At 41.3% G+C, this 18,808-nt stretch overlaps 1 protein-coding gene across 2 annotated transcripts in view; it reads left to right on the plus strand.

Annotated features, from left to right (window-relative positions):
* Positions 1–5,596: 5,596 nt before the first annotated feature.
* LOC109910763 (sushi, von Willebrand factor type A, EGF and pentraxin domain-containing protein 1-like) overlaps positions 5,597–18,808 on the plus strand; it is a 46,457-nt gene continuing 33,245 nt past the window's right edge. The window contains exons 1-3 of one of the 2 annotated variants that reach the window (XM_048595150.1): positions 5,597–5,806; positions 11,348–11,479; positions 17,592–17,747. In XM_048595150.1, coding sequence (XP_048451107.1) covers positions 5,713–5,806; positions 11,348–11,479; positions 17,592–17,747 — 382 coding nt within the window. In that variant the 5' untranslated portion in view covers positions 5,597–5,712. The remainder of the gene's footprint in view (positions 5,807–11,347; positions 11,480–17,591; positions 17,748–18,808) is intronic. The other variant, XM_048595151.1, reaches the window with a different exon arrangement.

Raw genomic sequence — 18,808 nt, forward strand, 5'->3', positions numbered from 1 at the left:
CTTTGTCACTTGGTATTGATTGCCTGTGTTCTCCCATTGCTGTAGATAGGTTTGTTCTTCGCATCAATTTAAAGATCAGTGATGTATAGAGATTCCAACTTTATAAAATGTACTTTATCCTGCAAAGAAGACATTCACAAGTTTCTTGTTTCTTTAAACTGTATCCAGCCTCTGCCCTTTCATCACAGGACCCTATTTCCATACAAAAATGTGGTTCACTCAATTCAGATGGACCCCACAGTGGGAGTGGCCAAAGCAGAATTTGAATGGGAAAGAGATGCTAAGTGGAGCATAGCAATTTTAGGGGCCTTAGCACTATACTGTCACTTCATGACTGCTCAATCTGCTGCTGTATAAAAATAGCCATTATTTAAACCTGAGAAACGACAAGGAAGGTTAAAGCCACCAACATGGGGTTGGACATGATCATACACACGAAGTAGTATGGTAGTAGGGCTTCCAAAGCAGAACTTCTGAGATGGTATACTAAGGGGACTCCCATGCTCCCTCTTCAAATAGTGGTCAAGGGATATTTTCCATCCACCTGAGATGGCAGAGACAGGGACTTGCCTTTAGGTCTTTTTTGAAAACTTGTCATTTTTTAATTTTCTCCTCATTGTTCATATGTAAGGATGGATAAGCCGTTCTACTGTATCTACAATCACAACTGAGCAAAAAACTGTCCTTCATCTGTCCAGAGTTATTGGAGAACAAGATGAAGTGGGAGCACCAGTTGCTCCCCCACCACTCCCCAGCCTGAGCACAAAGTGGCCTTGTAGTTACTGCAAGAGTGAGTTTTGTTCCAGTCAGGGCATCTGCAACTTCACAAAATCAGTACAGGTTGATAAACAAGTAGAGATCTAAAATATGTTTAACCTAATGCACAAGCCTGAATTAATATCTGCAAGTCAATTATGACACTGTCTAAGTTTAGAAGTTGATAGCTAGGCATGCCCTTTGATAGGCTAAATCTCTAATCTCTCATTCACAGCATGCCTCTGTTACAAAAACTGGGAGGGATTATAAAAGTGTCATCCTGATTCTCTTATCAGCTTTCAAAGTACTTGTGAGGACTGTTCTCAAAAAAACTGACTGTTAAGTGGAAATTAGACTTTGCATTATCCATTCATTATCCTTCTTATTCAAGCACCTCTGCTTTCCCCCCTTCCCTCCCAACCAGACATGTGATAGGGTCCCCCTTGTCCTCACTGTCATCCCTTAGTAGCCACCTCACCCCCAACTGTGCCCTAGCCTCCATATTTTCATTATCCTCTGCTATTTCTGCCACTCTTTGCCGAAGGGCTGTTCCTTCTGCAACACCCAAGTCCCCTTCTCAGTCAGCCTTCCTGTTCTAAAACACTTCTGCATGCAAATGTAGGAGTGCAACACTTACTGCCTTGTCACTATGCAAGGCCTGAAACACTCTGATTTGCTTGTACTTCTTTCAATTTCACATATTGCATGTCTACTGGAGACACCAAACGTTGTCTGGGTGACCATTTAGTAAAACATCTCCATTCAGTCCGCAAGCACAACCCTGAGCTTCCAGTCGCCGACCACTCTAATTCTATCCTTGGCTTGCTGTAGTATTCCAGTGGAGTTCAATACAAATTCGGTGAACAGCACTTTATCTTTTGACTCATCACTCTACAGTGTTCTGGACTCAGCATTGACTTCTAAAAATTTTAAATCAGATGTTAGCCCTTATTTTGCACCATTTTTTCCTTCTTTGCTTTGTTGTATTATTTCTTGTTTCTCACTGAAACGGTTGCTATTGAATAACACTTGGTCTGTATTTTGCCATTCATACCTCCTCTAGACGGATCTTTCAGAAATATACAAAATAGGAGCAAGATTAGGCCATTTTGACCTTCAAGCCAGCTCGGCCATCGAATACGATCGTGGCTGCTCGTCTAACTCATTACCCTCTTCCAGCTTTTGCCTTTGATCCCTTGAGCCCTGAGAACTATGTCACAGAAAGCAGTGGAAGTCAAAACATTGAATGCTTTCAAGATGGGTCTTGGAACAGCCCTTCGGCAAAGAGTGGCAGAAATAGCAGAGGATAATGAAAATATGGAGGCTAGGGCATAGTTGGGGGTGAGGTGGCTAGTAAGGGATTACAGTGAGGACAAGGGGGACCCATCTTGAAAGCATTCAATGTTTTGACCTCCACTTCACAGGGTCACCACTCTCTGGGTGAAGAGGTTTCTCCTTGTCTCAGTCCTACGGTTGTGCTTGCTGACATCATGAAGTGTGTGCACTATTCCCACGGAGGCACATGCTCATTTACAGATGTGGCTGTGAATCTATGGGGGGTGGAGAGTGGTGAGAATGAGGTGTTTGGTAGTGGGGGGGTGGCAGTGAGATTCGTGTGTAGGGCGAAAGGGTCAGGGGCTTGAGAATGGGACTTTGCGCATGCAATGACAGAGAGAGTCTGGAACCATAGGCATTTATGTTTTCAAGTAAGCATTCATGTGCAATTGCCCTACAGTTAGTGTCAGCAGGCACTACCCAGTATGGCCTAACCTGTATCCCTAAATTGTGAATCCTGATCCTGGACTCACCGGTCAGTGGGAACATGCTTCCTGCATTTACCCTGGAAAGTCCTGTTAGCATTTTATAGGTGTCTATGAGATCCCCCTCATTCTTCTAAACTCCAATGAGTGTTATCCTAATGAATCCAGTCTCTCTTCGTACATCAATCCTGCCATTGCAGAAATTTTATTTCTTTACTTGTCCTATTTCCCCTTCCTTTGACCTTGCACCACAATATATTTTGTCATTTAATCTCCTGACCTTCACTGTCTCTCATAACTTCCATTTTGTTCCTCTTCTCACCCTCCCCACTCCCCCATCCCTTTCACTCGCTGAAAATACATCTCACTTTCATCAGTTCTAATCAAAGATCATAGATCTGAAACATTAGTTGCTCCCTCTCTAAAGATGTTGCTAGATCCATCAAATATTTCCAACAATTTTTGTTTATTTTGATATTCCTGCCAACTGTGTACCATTTTAAATAAATTATCCACGTAACGTGCATCAGCTGTCAAATGTGAGTGCGTCGCTTGAAGTTAATCAAGTAATACTTCCAATGATAACCCTGTATGTCAAGCAACTAATTTTTAAACGATAGTGCGCAAGATACTGTCAACCTCTTGTAATTTTTGCAACCATAAACGGAAACCTTTTTGATGGATATGAAATTTTAGGTGTTCTAGATCCATCTGTGTTTTAAGATGATGCAGTTTTTAAAATGCAAAATTAACTCCTGCACTTACATTGGTTCCCCATTCAACAATGTCTCGAATTATATAAAATTCATCCAGGTCTCAAATTGTTTGAGTAACACCTCCCACTCCATTCACCATCACTGCTGTAATCTCCTCTACCTCTAACTTCTGAGATATTGATGTTCCACCATTTCTGACCACCTGTACATCTCCAGTTTCCTTTAGCCCACCATTTGTCACTGTGATTCCACCTGCCTGGATCTTTAAGCTCAGGAATTCCTCTCCTAAATTTCTTTGTCCCTCTACCTCTCTGTCTTCTGTTGAGACATACCTTAGAACCGAGTCTTTTGTCTAAGCTTTTGATTCAACATCTCTAAGGAATGTGGTGCAATATTTTGTTTTTAAACATTGCTGTGAAGCAACTGGGATATGTTACTTGCTTAAATGTGACATACGTGAGCTGATAAATGTTCAGTTCTTTACCTGGTGCAGATGCTTCTAACAAACTAAACATGGAGTGCAGAAAGGTCTTTGAAGTTAAATTTTCAGGACTTCTGCCAGAATGGCATAGCGACTGATGTGGCAGGGGGTTGCTAAGTGATGATGGAGTAGGCTTTGCTGAGACTCATTCCGAGATCCTTTCCCACTTCTGTCCAGATGGCATCACATGTTCATTTGGTCTGAGGAAGATTCACAGTGAAAGGAGCCTCGACATGGGTTCCAAGGATTTTCTGAGGCCCCAGAAGTCACTGGAATGGAGGGGAGGCCTGTCACCTGCATCTCTTCTTTCCTGGATGTCCTGCTGAGAGCCTGCAGAGAGGTGAATTCTCCCAGTGACAGGAGAAAGAGGTGAATCTCTCCAATCATGTAGGCATAGGTAGAGTCAACCAACGGAGTCGGCAGCAGGAGTATGATCTCTCCGAATTGGAAACATAGGATGGACACTTTGTTGGTAAGCCATGGATTCTGACATCCCCAGCATTTCCCTGCAAAGCACTCTTGAGGGTAACACACCTTGTAACTCAACTTATTCATCTCCTTGCCACAAATTGCCATGTGGACATCCAACATTCGCACTCACTCATATTGCCTTCCAACACCCGTAACACCCAGTTACTCTCCACAACTGTCATCTTTCTCTCCTGACACCTCTTTCTCTTTCATTTAACTTGCTCCTTGAAGATAAAATACAAGAACTTGACAAGAGGCAGAGACGAAGAGTGGGGGGAATCAGCTCTCCAGCAGCACTAGCAATACATGGCATCAAGGTTCACTGGGAAAGAGGTCTCGTTCTAGCAGCAATCTGCTGTGAAAGCTGATGCATCCTGCAGAATCCACTGTCAGACATTCTGACCCTCTGCCAATGTTGGAATCAATGTGGACTCAATGGGCCGAATAGCCTGCTTCCACACTCAGGAATTTATGATGATTTTGATCCAGCTACAGTGAAGAAACAACGATATATTTCCAAGTCAGGATGGTGAGTGGCTTGGTGGGGAACTTGAAGGTCGTGATGTTCCCATGTAACTGCTGTCCTTGTCCTTCTAGATGCAAGTGGCCATGGGTTTGGAAGGCACTGTCTAGGATCTTTGGTGAATTTCTGCAGTGCATCTTGTAGAGAGTACACACTGCTGCTACTGAGCGTCGGTGGTAGAGGGAGTGGATGCTTGTGGATGTAGTGCCAAACAAGCAGGCTGCTTTGTCCTGGATGGTGTCAAGCTTCTTGAATGTTGTTGAAACTGCTCTCCTCTAGGCAAGTGTGCTCAAAACTGTTCCCTGTCCTTGGATTATCAACTGTTTGGATCAGCTTTGCTTGATCTACTCTACCTAAATCTGTCATAACCTTGTGCTCCTCCGTCAATTCTCCTCACAATCTCCTTTTACTTCAAAGAAAGCAACCTTGTAGCTAAACTTCAAATCATTCTGGGAAATCTGCTGCATCCTCTCAAGATCTCATATGCTTGAGTGACCCGAATTTTATAAATGTTTAGCATAAACTCCCAGCTGTTGTACTCTACCTCTATTTGTGAAGCCCAAGATTACTATGCTAGCAATTCTCTGAATAGAATATAAATAAAATAATATGATGACATTTGAGTAAATGAATGCTCCAATAAGTTAAAATTAATTGATATTGTATAAGTAGGCATTGGTTAGAATCTCTCATTCCAATGCAACATTGGCTAAATATAATAACAGGAATAACAGTGAAATAGAAATGACTTTGCAAAAAATACCCAAAAGTTAGTAAAAATAACTTCGCCCGTGACACCCGATAAGTTATTTCTGTCAAGGTAGAAATAGACATCTATATAAAAATTAAACATACTAAGAAACGACTTTCTAATCTACTAAGGCCATAGTTATCAGACATAACCAGATTGCTGTGGGGGCAGGAAGCACTGACAAGAACAGATCCTGCTTGGGATATAAGGAGAAGCAAAACCCCTCCTGGTTAAACTTAGTGTTTGAGCTGGTCATGTGGATGGGACTAACCCTGGGTTGGAGCCGCATTACCTGTGTCCTAAGTGTGTACACAGGGGTCTTGTACACTGGCTTCCTCTGCCTGCATGGTGAGTGCTACTTCTATTAATTTTAATTGGAATTTATTTGTACCTTCCTGCCAAAGAATTATTGACCAATGCGCAAGGGTATTTTTTTTTTTATTGTGTGGTAGGAGATTAAGTTTGCCTAAGTAATTCTACAACAATATACATATCTCAAAGCATAAAAGTCATGTAAATAAAGGGAAAGTTGCATATTTGAATGCAGGAGCTCTACAGGTGTCATTTTGAAAATGTAATGTTGAGATATTTGCTTTTAATGATTAATGACTATGAATTATTTTGGTTTTAATAACGAGTAATGGGTTTTGTGAGCCTTTATACCTCTAGGAGCCCCAGTTTGTCTTTGCTGTCGCTTGGAGATAGTTACCATCGTGGTAATTGTGGGCTGATTATCTCAAAATTGTCTTCAACATAACACCATGAGTCCAAACTCTGAAATAACTGTTTGTGCTGATACCACGTGAGTTCTGATGAAGCAGAAGAGCTTATATTTGATCAGTTAAAACCTTCAAGTAAACTTAAATTTCAGAAATGTGCTATAATCTTGAGGCAGAGTGAAAAAAGGTCAAACCTTGAAATTAAGTTTACAGAAAATGGATTAAATTTTTCACGTGGGTTTATAAGACAGGCAGTTTTAGTTTAAAAGAACCAATATTAATTTATGACTTGGTCGTTCAAGACCAGTTTGGTGGGTGATGGAACTCTTTAAAGTTATGAATGGATTGAAAAGGGCAGATATAGAGAACATTTCCAATTAGTTTCCTCTTGTCGCAGAAGATCAAATCTGGAAATTACTAAATCAAGGAAGTCACTATAATTACCAGTCAGAAATTTAGGAGAAGCTTCTATTATGTAAGTCATCACCAGCTGAGATGAATAGCAAAGATTAAATTAAGTAGACGTTAGATACAAACGTATGAAATAGGAGCAGAAGTAGACTATTCAACCCCCCAAGTCTGCTCTGCCATTCAATCAGTTCATGGTTAAACTTGCACGGTGTAGGAGATGTTGTCTCTACATTGCCCTACATCACAGAAGCATAGCATCTTTACTTTGGCATTTAATTTTTCTCATAATAAAGTTATCCCATTCACCTTCTTGAACATCTAGATACTAACCTCTATGATTAGAGCACCAGAACACCTAAATCCCTCTGCATTCAGAATTCTGCAGTCATTCTCTGTTTAATATTCTTTATTTTCCTGCCATAGAGAACAACTTCACATGGTCCCATATTAAACGCCATCTGCCAGATTTTTGCCGACTCGCTGAATCTGTATCTGTCTTCAGTTTCTTTATGTCTTCTTCATAACATACTTTCTCACCTATCTTGGTGTTATCTGTGAATTTAGTTACAATGTCTTTGCCCCCTAAGTCATCCAAGTCATTGATGTCACTTGTAAAAAGGTGAGGTCCAGGCATGGACACCCACCAAGCAAAGACCCATTGATGCATACTCTGTTTTCTGCCAGCCAGCCCATCTTCTGCACACACTAATGTGTTACCCTCTCCACCACCAGCTTTTATTTTACTCAATAACCTTTTATGTGGCACCTTATCAAATACACTCTGGAAATGGAAGTATAGTTTATCTAAAGGTTCCCCTTTATCTACAGCGTATGTTACTCCTCCAGAGAACTTGAATCACAAGGTTTTCTTTCACAAAGCCATGTTGACTCTTCCCATTATCTTGTACAGCTATAATCTCAACTGATTTGATTTCAACATCTACTCCATGCCAGTTGACAGACAAACTAGTTGCCCTATAAATTTCCTGTTTTGTGCCTCCCTCCCTTCTCAAATAGAGGGATGACATTTGCTACTTTCCAATCAGATGGGATCTTATCTGGCTGTAGGGAATTTTGATAAATTAACACCAATGGATCTACCACCTCCCTAGAGAAATCTCTAGTAGACCCGAGGATGAAATCCACCTGGACTCATGTCAGCCTGCAGCTCCATCAGTTTGCTCAGTACAATTTCCCTCATGATTGTAAGTTTTTTGAGTTCCTCTCTCCTTTCTACCTCCTGATTTACAATTCTGACTGGGCTCCTGAGCCCAGCGTGGGAGATAGAGGATGGCGAGATGGTAGTGTGGTGGTACAGGGGAGAGATCGAGCCCTTGTGGAGAGGGCCCAGCATGGAGCGACTGCAGGCCCGTAGCTAAAGAAGGACTGTAATTTGGAACTTTTAACACTTTTTTTCTTATTTACTACTTTATACTGACAGAACTGTAATGTTGAACTTTAACTTGTTTCTTTATTTTTTTTCTTTTACTTAAGATTTTGTTCCTAGGTACCTTGCATCTAAGATGGTGCCATGAATAGCGACATTGTACACTTTTCACCGTACTCCTGTATCCTGTACTTGATTACACGTGACTGTAAAACTTAAATTTAACTCTAACATTTTTGCCGCCTCAGTGCTGAAGGCAGAAGCAAAATATTTGTTCATTTCATCCATCATTTCCTTTATTATCAATTACTACCTCTCCATTCTCACTGTCTAGAGGACCAATATCTCTGTCTGTATATCTCTGCTGCTCTTTCTATCCTCCCAACTCTTTCTCTCTCCTTGAATCCTTTGCCATTCTCCCTTTCTAAATCTCTCTACCTCCCAACTCAATTGCCTCTTTGCCTCCTCTCACTATTGTCCATATCCTCTTTCTGTCTACCCTCCCAACCCCTCTTGCTGTCTTTGATTCCTTTCTGCCTTCTTACCTTTTCACAAGACCTCACGCACTCACACTATTCTTCCTGCCCCCTCTATCTCCACTCCCCCAAACAGTACTTTCCTTGCCCCTGCTACCTCCGATACCCCATTCAGTACTTACCCTGTCCCACTAATTACTGTCCCTGACCGTCTTGCTAGTGTCCCTGCCCCCTATGGCTGTCTCTTTTTGTTCATTCATGAGGTGAGAGCATTGCTGGCTAGGCCAGCGTTTGTTGCCCCTCTCTAATTGCCCAGGGGGCAGTTAAAAGTCAACCACATTACTGTAGGTCTAGAGTCACATGTAGGCCAGGTAAGGATGGCAGTTGTTTCCTTCCCTAAAGGACATACATGAACCAAACAGCACTGGATTCATGGTCTTTATTAGACTCCTAATTCCAGATTTTTATTGAATTCAAATTCCACCATCTTCCATGGAAGGGATTTGAACCTGGGTCCCTAGAATCTTATCTGGGCCTTTGGATTGGTAGTCTAGTGATAATGCCACTAGGCCATTGCAATCCTTCCTCATCTCTTCCCTGCTCCTCCACCCCTTTTGTCTTCTACACTCTACTTGTATAATGTGCCATTGTATAAACCTGCCTTCCATGACAATGTCATACTGTCTGGAGTTACCTCCCGAAAGTCCTCCATTTCCTCACCCCAGCCCCTTCCTCCTTATAAAGCCTTCTTTAACCAGGCAGCACACCTTGAAATCCTAATTGGACAGAGAATCCAATCCAGATGTGTTCAGGTGAAGTGTGTTTGAACATCAGGCTTGAGGATATTTATCTAGTTTACTGTGGTAGAGCTAGCATGTTTTGTAGGTGCTGAGCAGAAGAGTCAGTTCAGTCTGTGCCCACAATATTTCTTGGTTTACATTCTTTTCACCTGACTGCATTCATGTAATGTGTAAAGTCTCACGCTTACAGGGACCAGGTTTCCACCATGTTATTGCTCCATATCCAGCTCTCTTTGGTTGGAAGATGGATGACCTGGTTTGCTCCTGTGATAGCTCACAAGCTCTGCCTATATTGGAACAAGGTGTGCACTGACTAACCAGCAGTCCTGAAAGAGGATTTTAAGCAGACAAGTGGAATACGTCAGCTCTTTGCTGTTGTCAAATGGAATGTGAGGCTGGGCTTATGCATGTCATCCAAAATTGAAAATTGGCCTCATGGACAAAAGGGGGTATTTTGGTGAAGCAGAATTGTAGAGCAGCTAGGGGTATTACCTTCATATATCCTTAACGTTACTCATTCACAGATTGCAGGTCTCACTGGCTAGACACTTACTGCCTGTTCCTAATTGTGCTTGAGAGAGTAGTGATGAGCAGTTCGTTTGGTGTAGTTACACCCAACAGAGTGCTCTTAGAGATAGAGTTGCAGGATTTTGACTCAGTGACAGTGAAGAAATAGTGATATCGTTCCATGATCTGTGGCTTGGAGGGGAACTTGCAGGTGAGGATGCTCCCATGCATCTGCTATCCTTGTCCTTCTAGATGGCAAATGTCACAGGTTTGGAAGGTACTGTCAAAGGAATCTTGGTGAATTGCCGTAAAACATCTTATGGATGGCACACACAGCTGCTACTCTGTGTCAGTGGTGGAGGGAGGAGATGTTGAAGGTGTTAGATGGGGTGCTGATCAAGTGGGCTGACTTGTACTGGATGGTGTTGAGATTCCATCACACTCTTGACTTGTGCCTTGTCGATGGTGAACAGGCTGTGGGAGAGAGTTATGACTGAGTGCAATGTCTCTCTATAGTTCCATTACTTCACTGCATTTCACTGCGGTAACACATTAGCATTTTACCCAGTCAGCAACATGACCAATTATATACTTTTTCTATATTAGTTTCAGAATTCTCGAAATGTCCATCAACTAAGTTACTTTAAGTAACTGATTTATTATAAAGGCAACTTATTCTACAAAGGGGTAAAAGTTATTTTTACGGAGTTTATTATATGAAAATATAAATTTTAACCTTTCTAAATCAGCTATCATACATACACATATACACCAGTTAAAGAAAATTAAAGAATTAGCCTTTGCAGCGATCAACTTTAAAATATATATTTTGGTTAAAGTAATTGTTAAGGAAAAGACATGTAATATTCCAGATGGCTTTTGGTCTGATGTCATGGTACATGGAGATGAGTGTCAACAAACACATGTAGTTGTTATTAGGATCTTTTTGGAAGCCTTTTGTTCAGGAGATGTCAAAAGGAACTCTTCCAGAGACTTCTCAGGAGAGTAGCTGCATCATCTTCACAAGTCACACACTGGACTCTCAAGAGTTTTCTCAAAATGATGTGAAAGAACATGTTTGGCAGCTTCTTTCTGAGCAAGCTATACCCCAATGTCTTTTCAAAAACATATCCAAGAATGCAAAACTCCTGACAGTTGTAAACTTAGACATTTGACTTCCCTGTAAACAAGTTTATGCAAAATAAAAGGTCGGCATGAACAGGTTGGGGCTGTTTCTGTGCTGCATGACTATGACTCTATGACTAAGTCCGTCCAATTCCATAGTCTGTTAAGTTCCTGCTGTTGACTTGTTTCATTATCTCTCTTCCAGTAAGTGTTCCTAACAAAAAAATCCAAGTGTCCTTCCTATAATGTTTTAATTTCCGGCATCGTAGTCTTTCAAACGAACTCGTTCTCATAATATCTTTAAACACAAGTCCTCAAAAAAAAAAGTAATAATGGAAGCAGACTCATAAGAGGTCAGGAGGTGGTGAGAAGTTAAAAGGACCAAATGGGGTCGAGGTCAGGGTGAGGTGTCCAGTCCAGTTCGGTTCAGTGTTGAGTGGCTGTTTTATCTTTCTGTGCAACAGCTACAGTACCAAACCCGAATCTGGATGTTTGTTCCACCTGTCACATTAATGCTTCATGCACAACAAAGGATGGACTGAAAACCTGCACCTGTAACTATGGATTTTATGGAAATGGAAGGAGTTTCTGCACAGGTAAGACATTTGGTAAAGAATCTACTTTAAGGTTGGTGCTTGACAGAAGCTTGAAGCTATAAACGCTCTGTTAAATCTTTAGTCAAAAATTACGGTCTAGTAGTGGCCAAGGTTGCGATAGATTAGTGACAATATTCAGTGATCATCACTCAGTTTAGCAATCTTTACATGATAAATGTTTGTTTATCTGTGGACAAGTTACTGCATATCTGCCATAAGTGCTTAAATTGCCTAGATTTCCTTTATTCGTTCATGGGATGAGGGTGTTGCAGGCTAGGCTAGCACTAATTGCCCATCCCAGAGGGCAGTTAACACTCAAAAGTGAAAGATGGCTCCTATAGTAGAAATTTGGTGTCACCACATCCCATGTCTAATGGACAGATATTAGTCCATTAAGATCAAGATTGGATAATGAATACTGAAGCTAACAACAGCACTGAAGCCCTATCCCATGATCTCACTAACATTACATTGTCTTGAATGTCCACTTTGGTTTATTGGGTAGTGCTCTGAGGCAGAGTTCAAGCCCCCCTCAGAGTTATGGCAGTATAATATGTATAACAAAATAATATCTAGGCTGATTGTGCTTTACAAAACTGTTGCTACATTGTCAGAGATGCGGGGTTAAAAATCAAGATCACATCTATCCCCTGGGGTGTAAACGATCCCATGGCACCATTTTGAAGAAGAGTCGAGGAGTTAGCATGAACTTCCTGCACATAATTTATCCCTTGTTCAAGTGAAAACAGATGGATTTTGTTTTATCACATTGCTGCATGGGATCCTGCTGTTGTTTCCTACATTACAGCAGTAACTATACTTCAAAAAGTGCTTCATTTTTGTGAAGGGTTTTGGGCAATTTTTTGTTGGCAAGTGTTATAGATTGCAAATCCTTTGTGCGTGTCCTTGGAAATAGCTTTGCATTTTGAATTATGCCATAAATTCAGATGTGATGGTTCTACTTCAATTTTTTGAGGAAGGGAGAAAAATAAGACAGATTTCATGTTTGTTTGTCAGTATTTTTTATTGTTTCTTCTGTAAGTTATTTGAAATGGCAATATCTTTGCTGCATAAGTGGAGGCCGGTAAGTCCACTGTGTCTTTACAGGCTGGTTTCTGGATCAATCCAAAATGAAACATGCTGCCATGTTTTCTCCTGTATTTTCTTCACTGGGAATTCCCTAAGTGATCCTCCAAATGGATTCAAGATTAAGAACCCCATCTCCACCTGAATCAGGAATTTCCACTTGTCTTTGTTAAATCTGGTAACAGTTCTGAAAAGATTAACATTGGCAAATGCAATAAGTTTCACCTAGTCTGATGTCATACAATCTTGAGTGGAGAATCTGGAGCCTAGCTTGAGGTCTCAAAGGTGAATGATCCTTGGCTCTTGATCGTCTTCATCATAATGTTTAATTATAAGTAGAGAATACATTGTGTGTATAGTTATCATGCGATAGACTATATTTCTCTTCCAGACAAATGCCTCCTCTTGTTAAGACTCACCAATGATTCATCTCCATCCTCTCCCCAGACAGGACTTTGGATCCAGTATTGGTTTGGTCAGGTTGCAGCTCTGGATGGTAGAAAATGAACTGATGGTCTACCTGTAACATTAACTCTTCTTTTAGGGCTCATTTAGAAAGTTGGTAGTGTCTCTACCTCTGGGCCAAGGGACCTGGATTCAAGTCCCATCTGCTCCGGAGTGTGGGGCATAACATGTCTGAACAGGATGATTAAAATATTGTTGGAACCCTCACTGATTTTTCATTATTTTTGTTTTATTCTGTTATCAATTTTGGTTTGGAGATGTGAACTGACAACTGTGAGCTGAAGATTGTGTTTAAAAACAAAAAAAAAGGAACAAACAAGCTGGTGTTTGTTTGTGAGACTAGGCCTGAAAGTTAATTGCCCGTTGATTCTTGATCAAGAGGATTCTATAGACTCTTCGGTACCGGGGGAGCAGTATGTTTAATCAGATAGCAGAAGTTTGGCCATTATCGAGGTCAGTGCTGGGAAATTAGTGCCATCAAATTTGGAGGGGAAGATGATGGTCAGACTGAGGGTGGGGCCAGAGTTTGAACTGGTTTTTGGACTCTGGGAGGAGTTTGGTTATTGATGTTACAGCATGAAGGTTTGAAAGCTTCATGCCTACCATCCCATTATCAGCTATTGGAAGTTCAGAGAATGGTAACTAACTTCTAAGTATCACTGACTTCCTCAAAGTGAACTGAAACGTGACCCTGATTGACATCTTCATGAATCGACCAAGAAACAATCACATATGCAGGTAGAACAATGCATTGTGAAACCTGCTTAAATAACATGGCCAGTTTGGTATTTGCTTTTACTTATCCCTTAACTATGTTTGTCTGTCTTTTGTATGAATGGGGCTGAAAACAAAGGCTGTGAGGTTGACATCGTAGTCATCAAATAGATTACTTTGTTGAATTTTGCTCTGTTAAAGTTACTGTATCATTAATAAATTGCCAAGTCTTTTGATTAAACTTCAAATTCTAGAATTGATTATTCACAGACCCTGGGATTGGTTATTCTGGTTAGGAACCTTTATTTTGAGGGTCTTTGAAGGTTTTAACTTTACAGTGTTGAGATAGGAATGTTGATTTGATATTCCTGTCTTTCCCTATGTTGTCACAATATCTATAAAGGAGCATTGGTGGCAGCACTTAACCATTAGTGGTAATGATTTTGTAACATCTAAACTTCCAATGGTTGATTGGGAGGATCAGACAAAATTCTTGGTTTGTCCACCATTTTCATGTGAATGTTGCTGTTATGGATAGGGAGAGGTGGTGTCAGGGTAACACAAACATAGAAATTTTGAAAATGGGAACAGGAATAGGCCATTTGGCCCTTCAAGCCTGCTGCTTCATTGATCATGGCTAACCATCCAACTCAGTATCCTGTTCCCACTTTCTCCACAGACTGTTTGATCTCTTTAGCCATAACAACTATATCTATCTCCTTTTTTGAAGCCAGTCAATGTTTTGATCTCGACCGCTTTCTGTGGCAGAGAATTCCACAGGCTTGTCATTCTCTGGGTGAAGACTTTTCTCCTTACCTTAGTCCTAAATGATCTACCCGGTATCCTTAGACTGTGACCCCTGGTTCTGGACTCCCAGGTCATCAGAAACATTGTTACCGGGTTTATGTATTCCTAATCCTCTTAGAATTTTATGGTTTTCTGTGAAACTTCAACCCCACTCCCACTTGTTGTTCTAAACTCCAGCGAATATAGCCCTAAGTGATCTAGTCTCTCTACATACATTAATCCTGTCACACCAGGAATCAGTTTGCTAAACTTATTTTGCACCCATTCATAGGCAGAACATCCTTCCTCCGATAAGGAGATCAAAACTGCCCATAATACTCCAGGTGAGGTCTCATCCAGGCTCTGTGCAACTGCAGCAAGACATCCCTGTTCCTGTACTTGAATACTTTCGGTATGAAGGCCAATGTACCATTTGCTGTCTTCACTGTCTGCTGTACTTGCATGGTTACTTTCAGCGATTGGTGCACAAGGACACCCAGATCTTGTTGCACTTCACCCTTTCCCATTCAATCGCCACTCAGATAATAATTTGCCGCCTTGTTTTTGTTACCAAACTGGACAACCTTATATTTTTTCCACATTATACATATTCTGCCATGCATTTGCTCACTCACTCAACAAGTATCCCTGCTTCCTCCTCACAGTTCACCCTCGCACTCAGCTTAGTGCCATCTACAAACGTGGAGAAGGTTTCGCCTGTTCCCTCACATCTTAGTTGTTCACAATTTGATGTATATTTGTTTTTGATGGAATGTTTCTACAGTTCCCCTTTGGGTGTTGTGACTTTTGTTAATAGACACGAGACAGGGTCTCCAGATCATTTAAGTCAGAAGTAAAGATTAACATTTATTCAATCAATATCTGGAATGGAAATGCAACAACCACACTTATTCATATATTTATAGGTCAAGATGGAGACAAATCTTTGCAGGTGAAAGAAACTAATTCCGTCTGACTGTGCCTGGGTTGATTAGTTATTATGGAGCAATGGACCCTCTTGTGTAAGACTGGCTTATCTTCCACCGCTTCTTGGAGCATCGGGATTCATTACCTGAAGTCAGTTTTTCTATCATGTGACCATATGACCAATAGTTATATTGCCCAACAAATGAATCCAAGTTAGAAACCAATACGTAATCAGGGGATGAAGGTGGCTGATCACATCAGTTTGTGATAAACTGATTTCTTATCTCTTTGTTAGAGATCAAGGACCAGGCACTGCCTCTGAGTGGGGGTGGGGGTGTGGTGAGTAGAGGGGACAGGTGCAGACTACTGATTTTGTGTTTTGGTAAATACACTGACAATGGGACTGGAAATTCCAGTGACCAACCAAGGTCATACCTACCACCAGTGTCCACCCATCACCACTGTTATGCTTCCACCTCTGCACCCCTCTTTTTATCTGCAGCTCTCCCCTACTGCTATATCCAGACCTGAAGAAGGGTAATACCCAAAATGTTGACTGCTCCTTTTCTCCAGATGCTGCCTGGTTTGCTGTGTTCTTCCAGCCTCCTGTTTGTCTCCCTTGGATTCCAGCATCTGAAGCATTTTTGTCTCCGGACATTCCACAAGTGGTTTTGCCTCCAATAAGTCTAATCAAGGGAAAGCACACCACCCACAGCCATGTGTATTTTAAGAATTTTCCAAAAGCATTTTGAGACATGAGGTAATCCTTTGCTTACACAAGAAGGTGGTGGTGGTCAGGGGAGGCGGGAGAGGGATGCAGATTCTTAACTGACAATTTGACAACCATTTTGATGGAAAATAATGTCCACTTCTTCCAAGTCATTTTCAAAATGTCCACATTGGTTAGACTCTGTTTCTTGAAATTTAGGAATATGATTTCTTTACTGGACATGAATGTTTGCTTCTTGGGGCTAGCACCAGGCAGAGGCATTCTGATCAGGGCACTGCGGATTGAACTCTGCATTGCTGTGAGGGTTTTAAAATTCATTTGTGTTGTGTTTTTAAGGCAAGGCTGGATAAATTTTTGAACAGTAAAGGAATTAAGGGTTATGGTGAGTGGGCGGGTAAGTGGAGCTGAGTCTCAAAAAGATCAGCCATGATCTTTTTAAATGGCGGGGCAGGCTTGAGGGGCCAGATGGCCTACTCCTGCTCCTAATTCTTATGTTCTTATGTATGGGTGTTGCTGGCTGAGTGATCAGTTATTGCCCACCTTGAGATGATGATGAGCAACCTTCTTGAACCACAGAATCTGTATGGTGTCAGGGGTGCTGTTAGGGAGGGAGTTCCAGAACAGCAATATATTTCCAGGTCAGGGCGCTATGTAGGTTGGACGGGAAACTTGCAGGTGGTGGTATTTGTTATTCTTGTCCTGTGACGTGGAGATGCCGGTGTTGGATTGGGGTGGACAATGTCAAAATCACACGACACCAGGTTATAGTCCAACAGGATTATTTGAAAACGCAAGCTCTTGGAGTTTAGCCCCTTGCTCAGGTGTAGTGTGAGACAGGGTACAAGACACAGAATTTATAAATTCTGTGTCTTGTACCCTCTCACTCACTATGCCTGATTTTTGACCTTGTCTTGTTCGAGTGCATCTTGCAGATGATGCATACTGCTGCCACTGTGCCCTAGTTGTGGATAGACTGAATGTTGAAGATGGGTTGCCAATTGAGCAGGCTTCTTTGCCTTGGATAGTATTGAGTGTTTCGAGTGTTGTTGGAACTGCACACATCCAGGCAAGGGAGATTATTCCATTACACTCCCAACTGATCCATGTCGATGTTGGACAGCCTTTGCAGAGTCAGGAGGTGAGTTGCTTGGCGCAGAATTCCCAGAGTCTAATCTGCTGTCACATGACAGTATTATCTCAGGTTTTATTTTCTCCAGCTTACCGTTGGAGATTTTATATGAACATGTTATCTACTCAGGAGTTCTTATATTCTTATCTGAGCTTGTCAGAAAAATGGAAGAATAGAAAATTGATTGTTTGGTTCGCTTTATATGTTGATCTTATTATGTATGTTTTTCGATTATGGAATGACAGATTAAATTTAACTTAATATGTTCTTTTTAGATAAAAATGAATGCCAAATGGGGTCTTTGAAGATCTGTGGGAACTATACGACTTGTTATAATACGTATGGCAGTTATTACTGTACGTGCAATGAAGGATACAGACCATCCAACAAAATGGAGTCATTCATTCCAAATGACGGAACTCACTGTATGAGTAAGCACATTGATTATTCAACCAGTTTCATTTGTTTTTGGGTGGGGAGAGTGGGTGGAATTTGTAATCTTGATTTGTAGGAATGAAAAGCAAAGCCCATTAAAGTGTTGATAGTAAACTAGAAAATTTGGACGGCCAAAACACTTTTTGAAGCTTTAAACCCCAAGAATGGGCTAGAATAGCCTATATATTTGTGGACAGTTGTGTTCCATATGCTTTCAGATGAACAATGTTGTATCTGGTTTGCTCTGGCAGACAGCTGGCATGAAAACAGTGGATTTAATGATTATAGCACAGGAGGAAGCCATTGTATGATTTTACAAGAGGAGACTGCCTGAGCCACTGAGCCAACCACTGGCCTGTCATCTTGAGAGGGTCAATTTCAAATCGGTGCCAGATTGATGAGAGAAACTCTCCGATCACCAAAGGTTGAAGGGCTTCTGCATAAATTTTGTGTATAGAGTCTTATTCTGGTTATTATAGCGTCATAGTGTTGTACAGCACAGAAACAGACTTTTCAGTCCAACTTGTCCACGCTGACCAGATCTCCTAAATTAATCTAGTCCCATTTGCCAGCATTTGGCCCATATCCCTCTAAAGCCTTCTTATTCATATACCCATCCAGATGCCTTTTAAATGTTATAATTGTACAAGTCCCCACCACTTTCTCTGCCAGCTCGTTCCATACATACACCACCCTCTGCATGAAAATGTTGTCCCATAGGTCTCTTTTAATATTTATTTCCCTCTCACCTTAAAACTATACCCTCTAGTGATGTGGAGATGCCAGTGTTGGACTGGGGTGGACAATGTCAAAATCACACGACACCAGCACAACGACTCTAGTTTTGAACTCTGCTATCCTGGGGAAAAGACTTTTTTATTCACCCTCTCCATGCCCCTTATGATTTTTATAAACCTCTATAAGGTCACCCCTCAGCCTCTGTCGCTCCAGGGAAAATAATCCCAGCCGATTCAGCCTCTCCCTATAGCTTAAACCCTCAAACCCTGGCAACATCCTTGTAAATCTTTTCTGAACCCTTTCAAGTTTCACAACATCT

The sequence above is a fragment of the Rhincodon typus genome, chromosome 3, assembly GCF_021869965.1.
Source record: "Rhincodon typus isolate 14 chromosome 3, sRhiTyp1.1, whole genome shotgun sequence".
NCBI classification, from domain to species: domain Eukaryota; kingdom Metazoa; phylum Chordata; class Chondrichthyes; order Orectolobiformes; family Rhincodontidae; genus Rhincodon; species Rhincodon typus.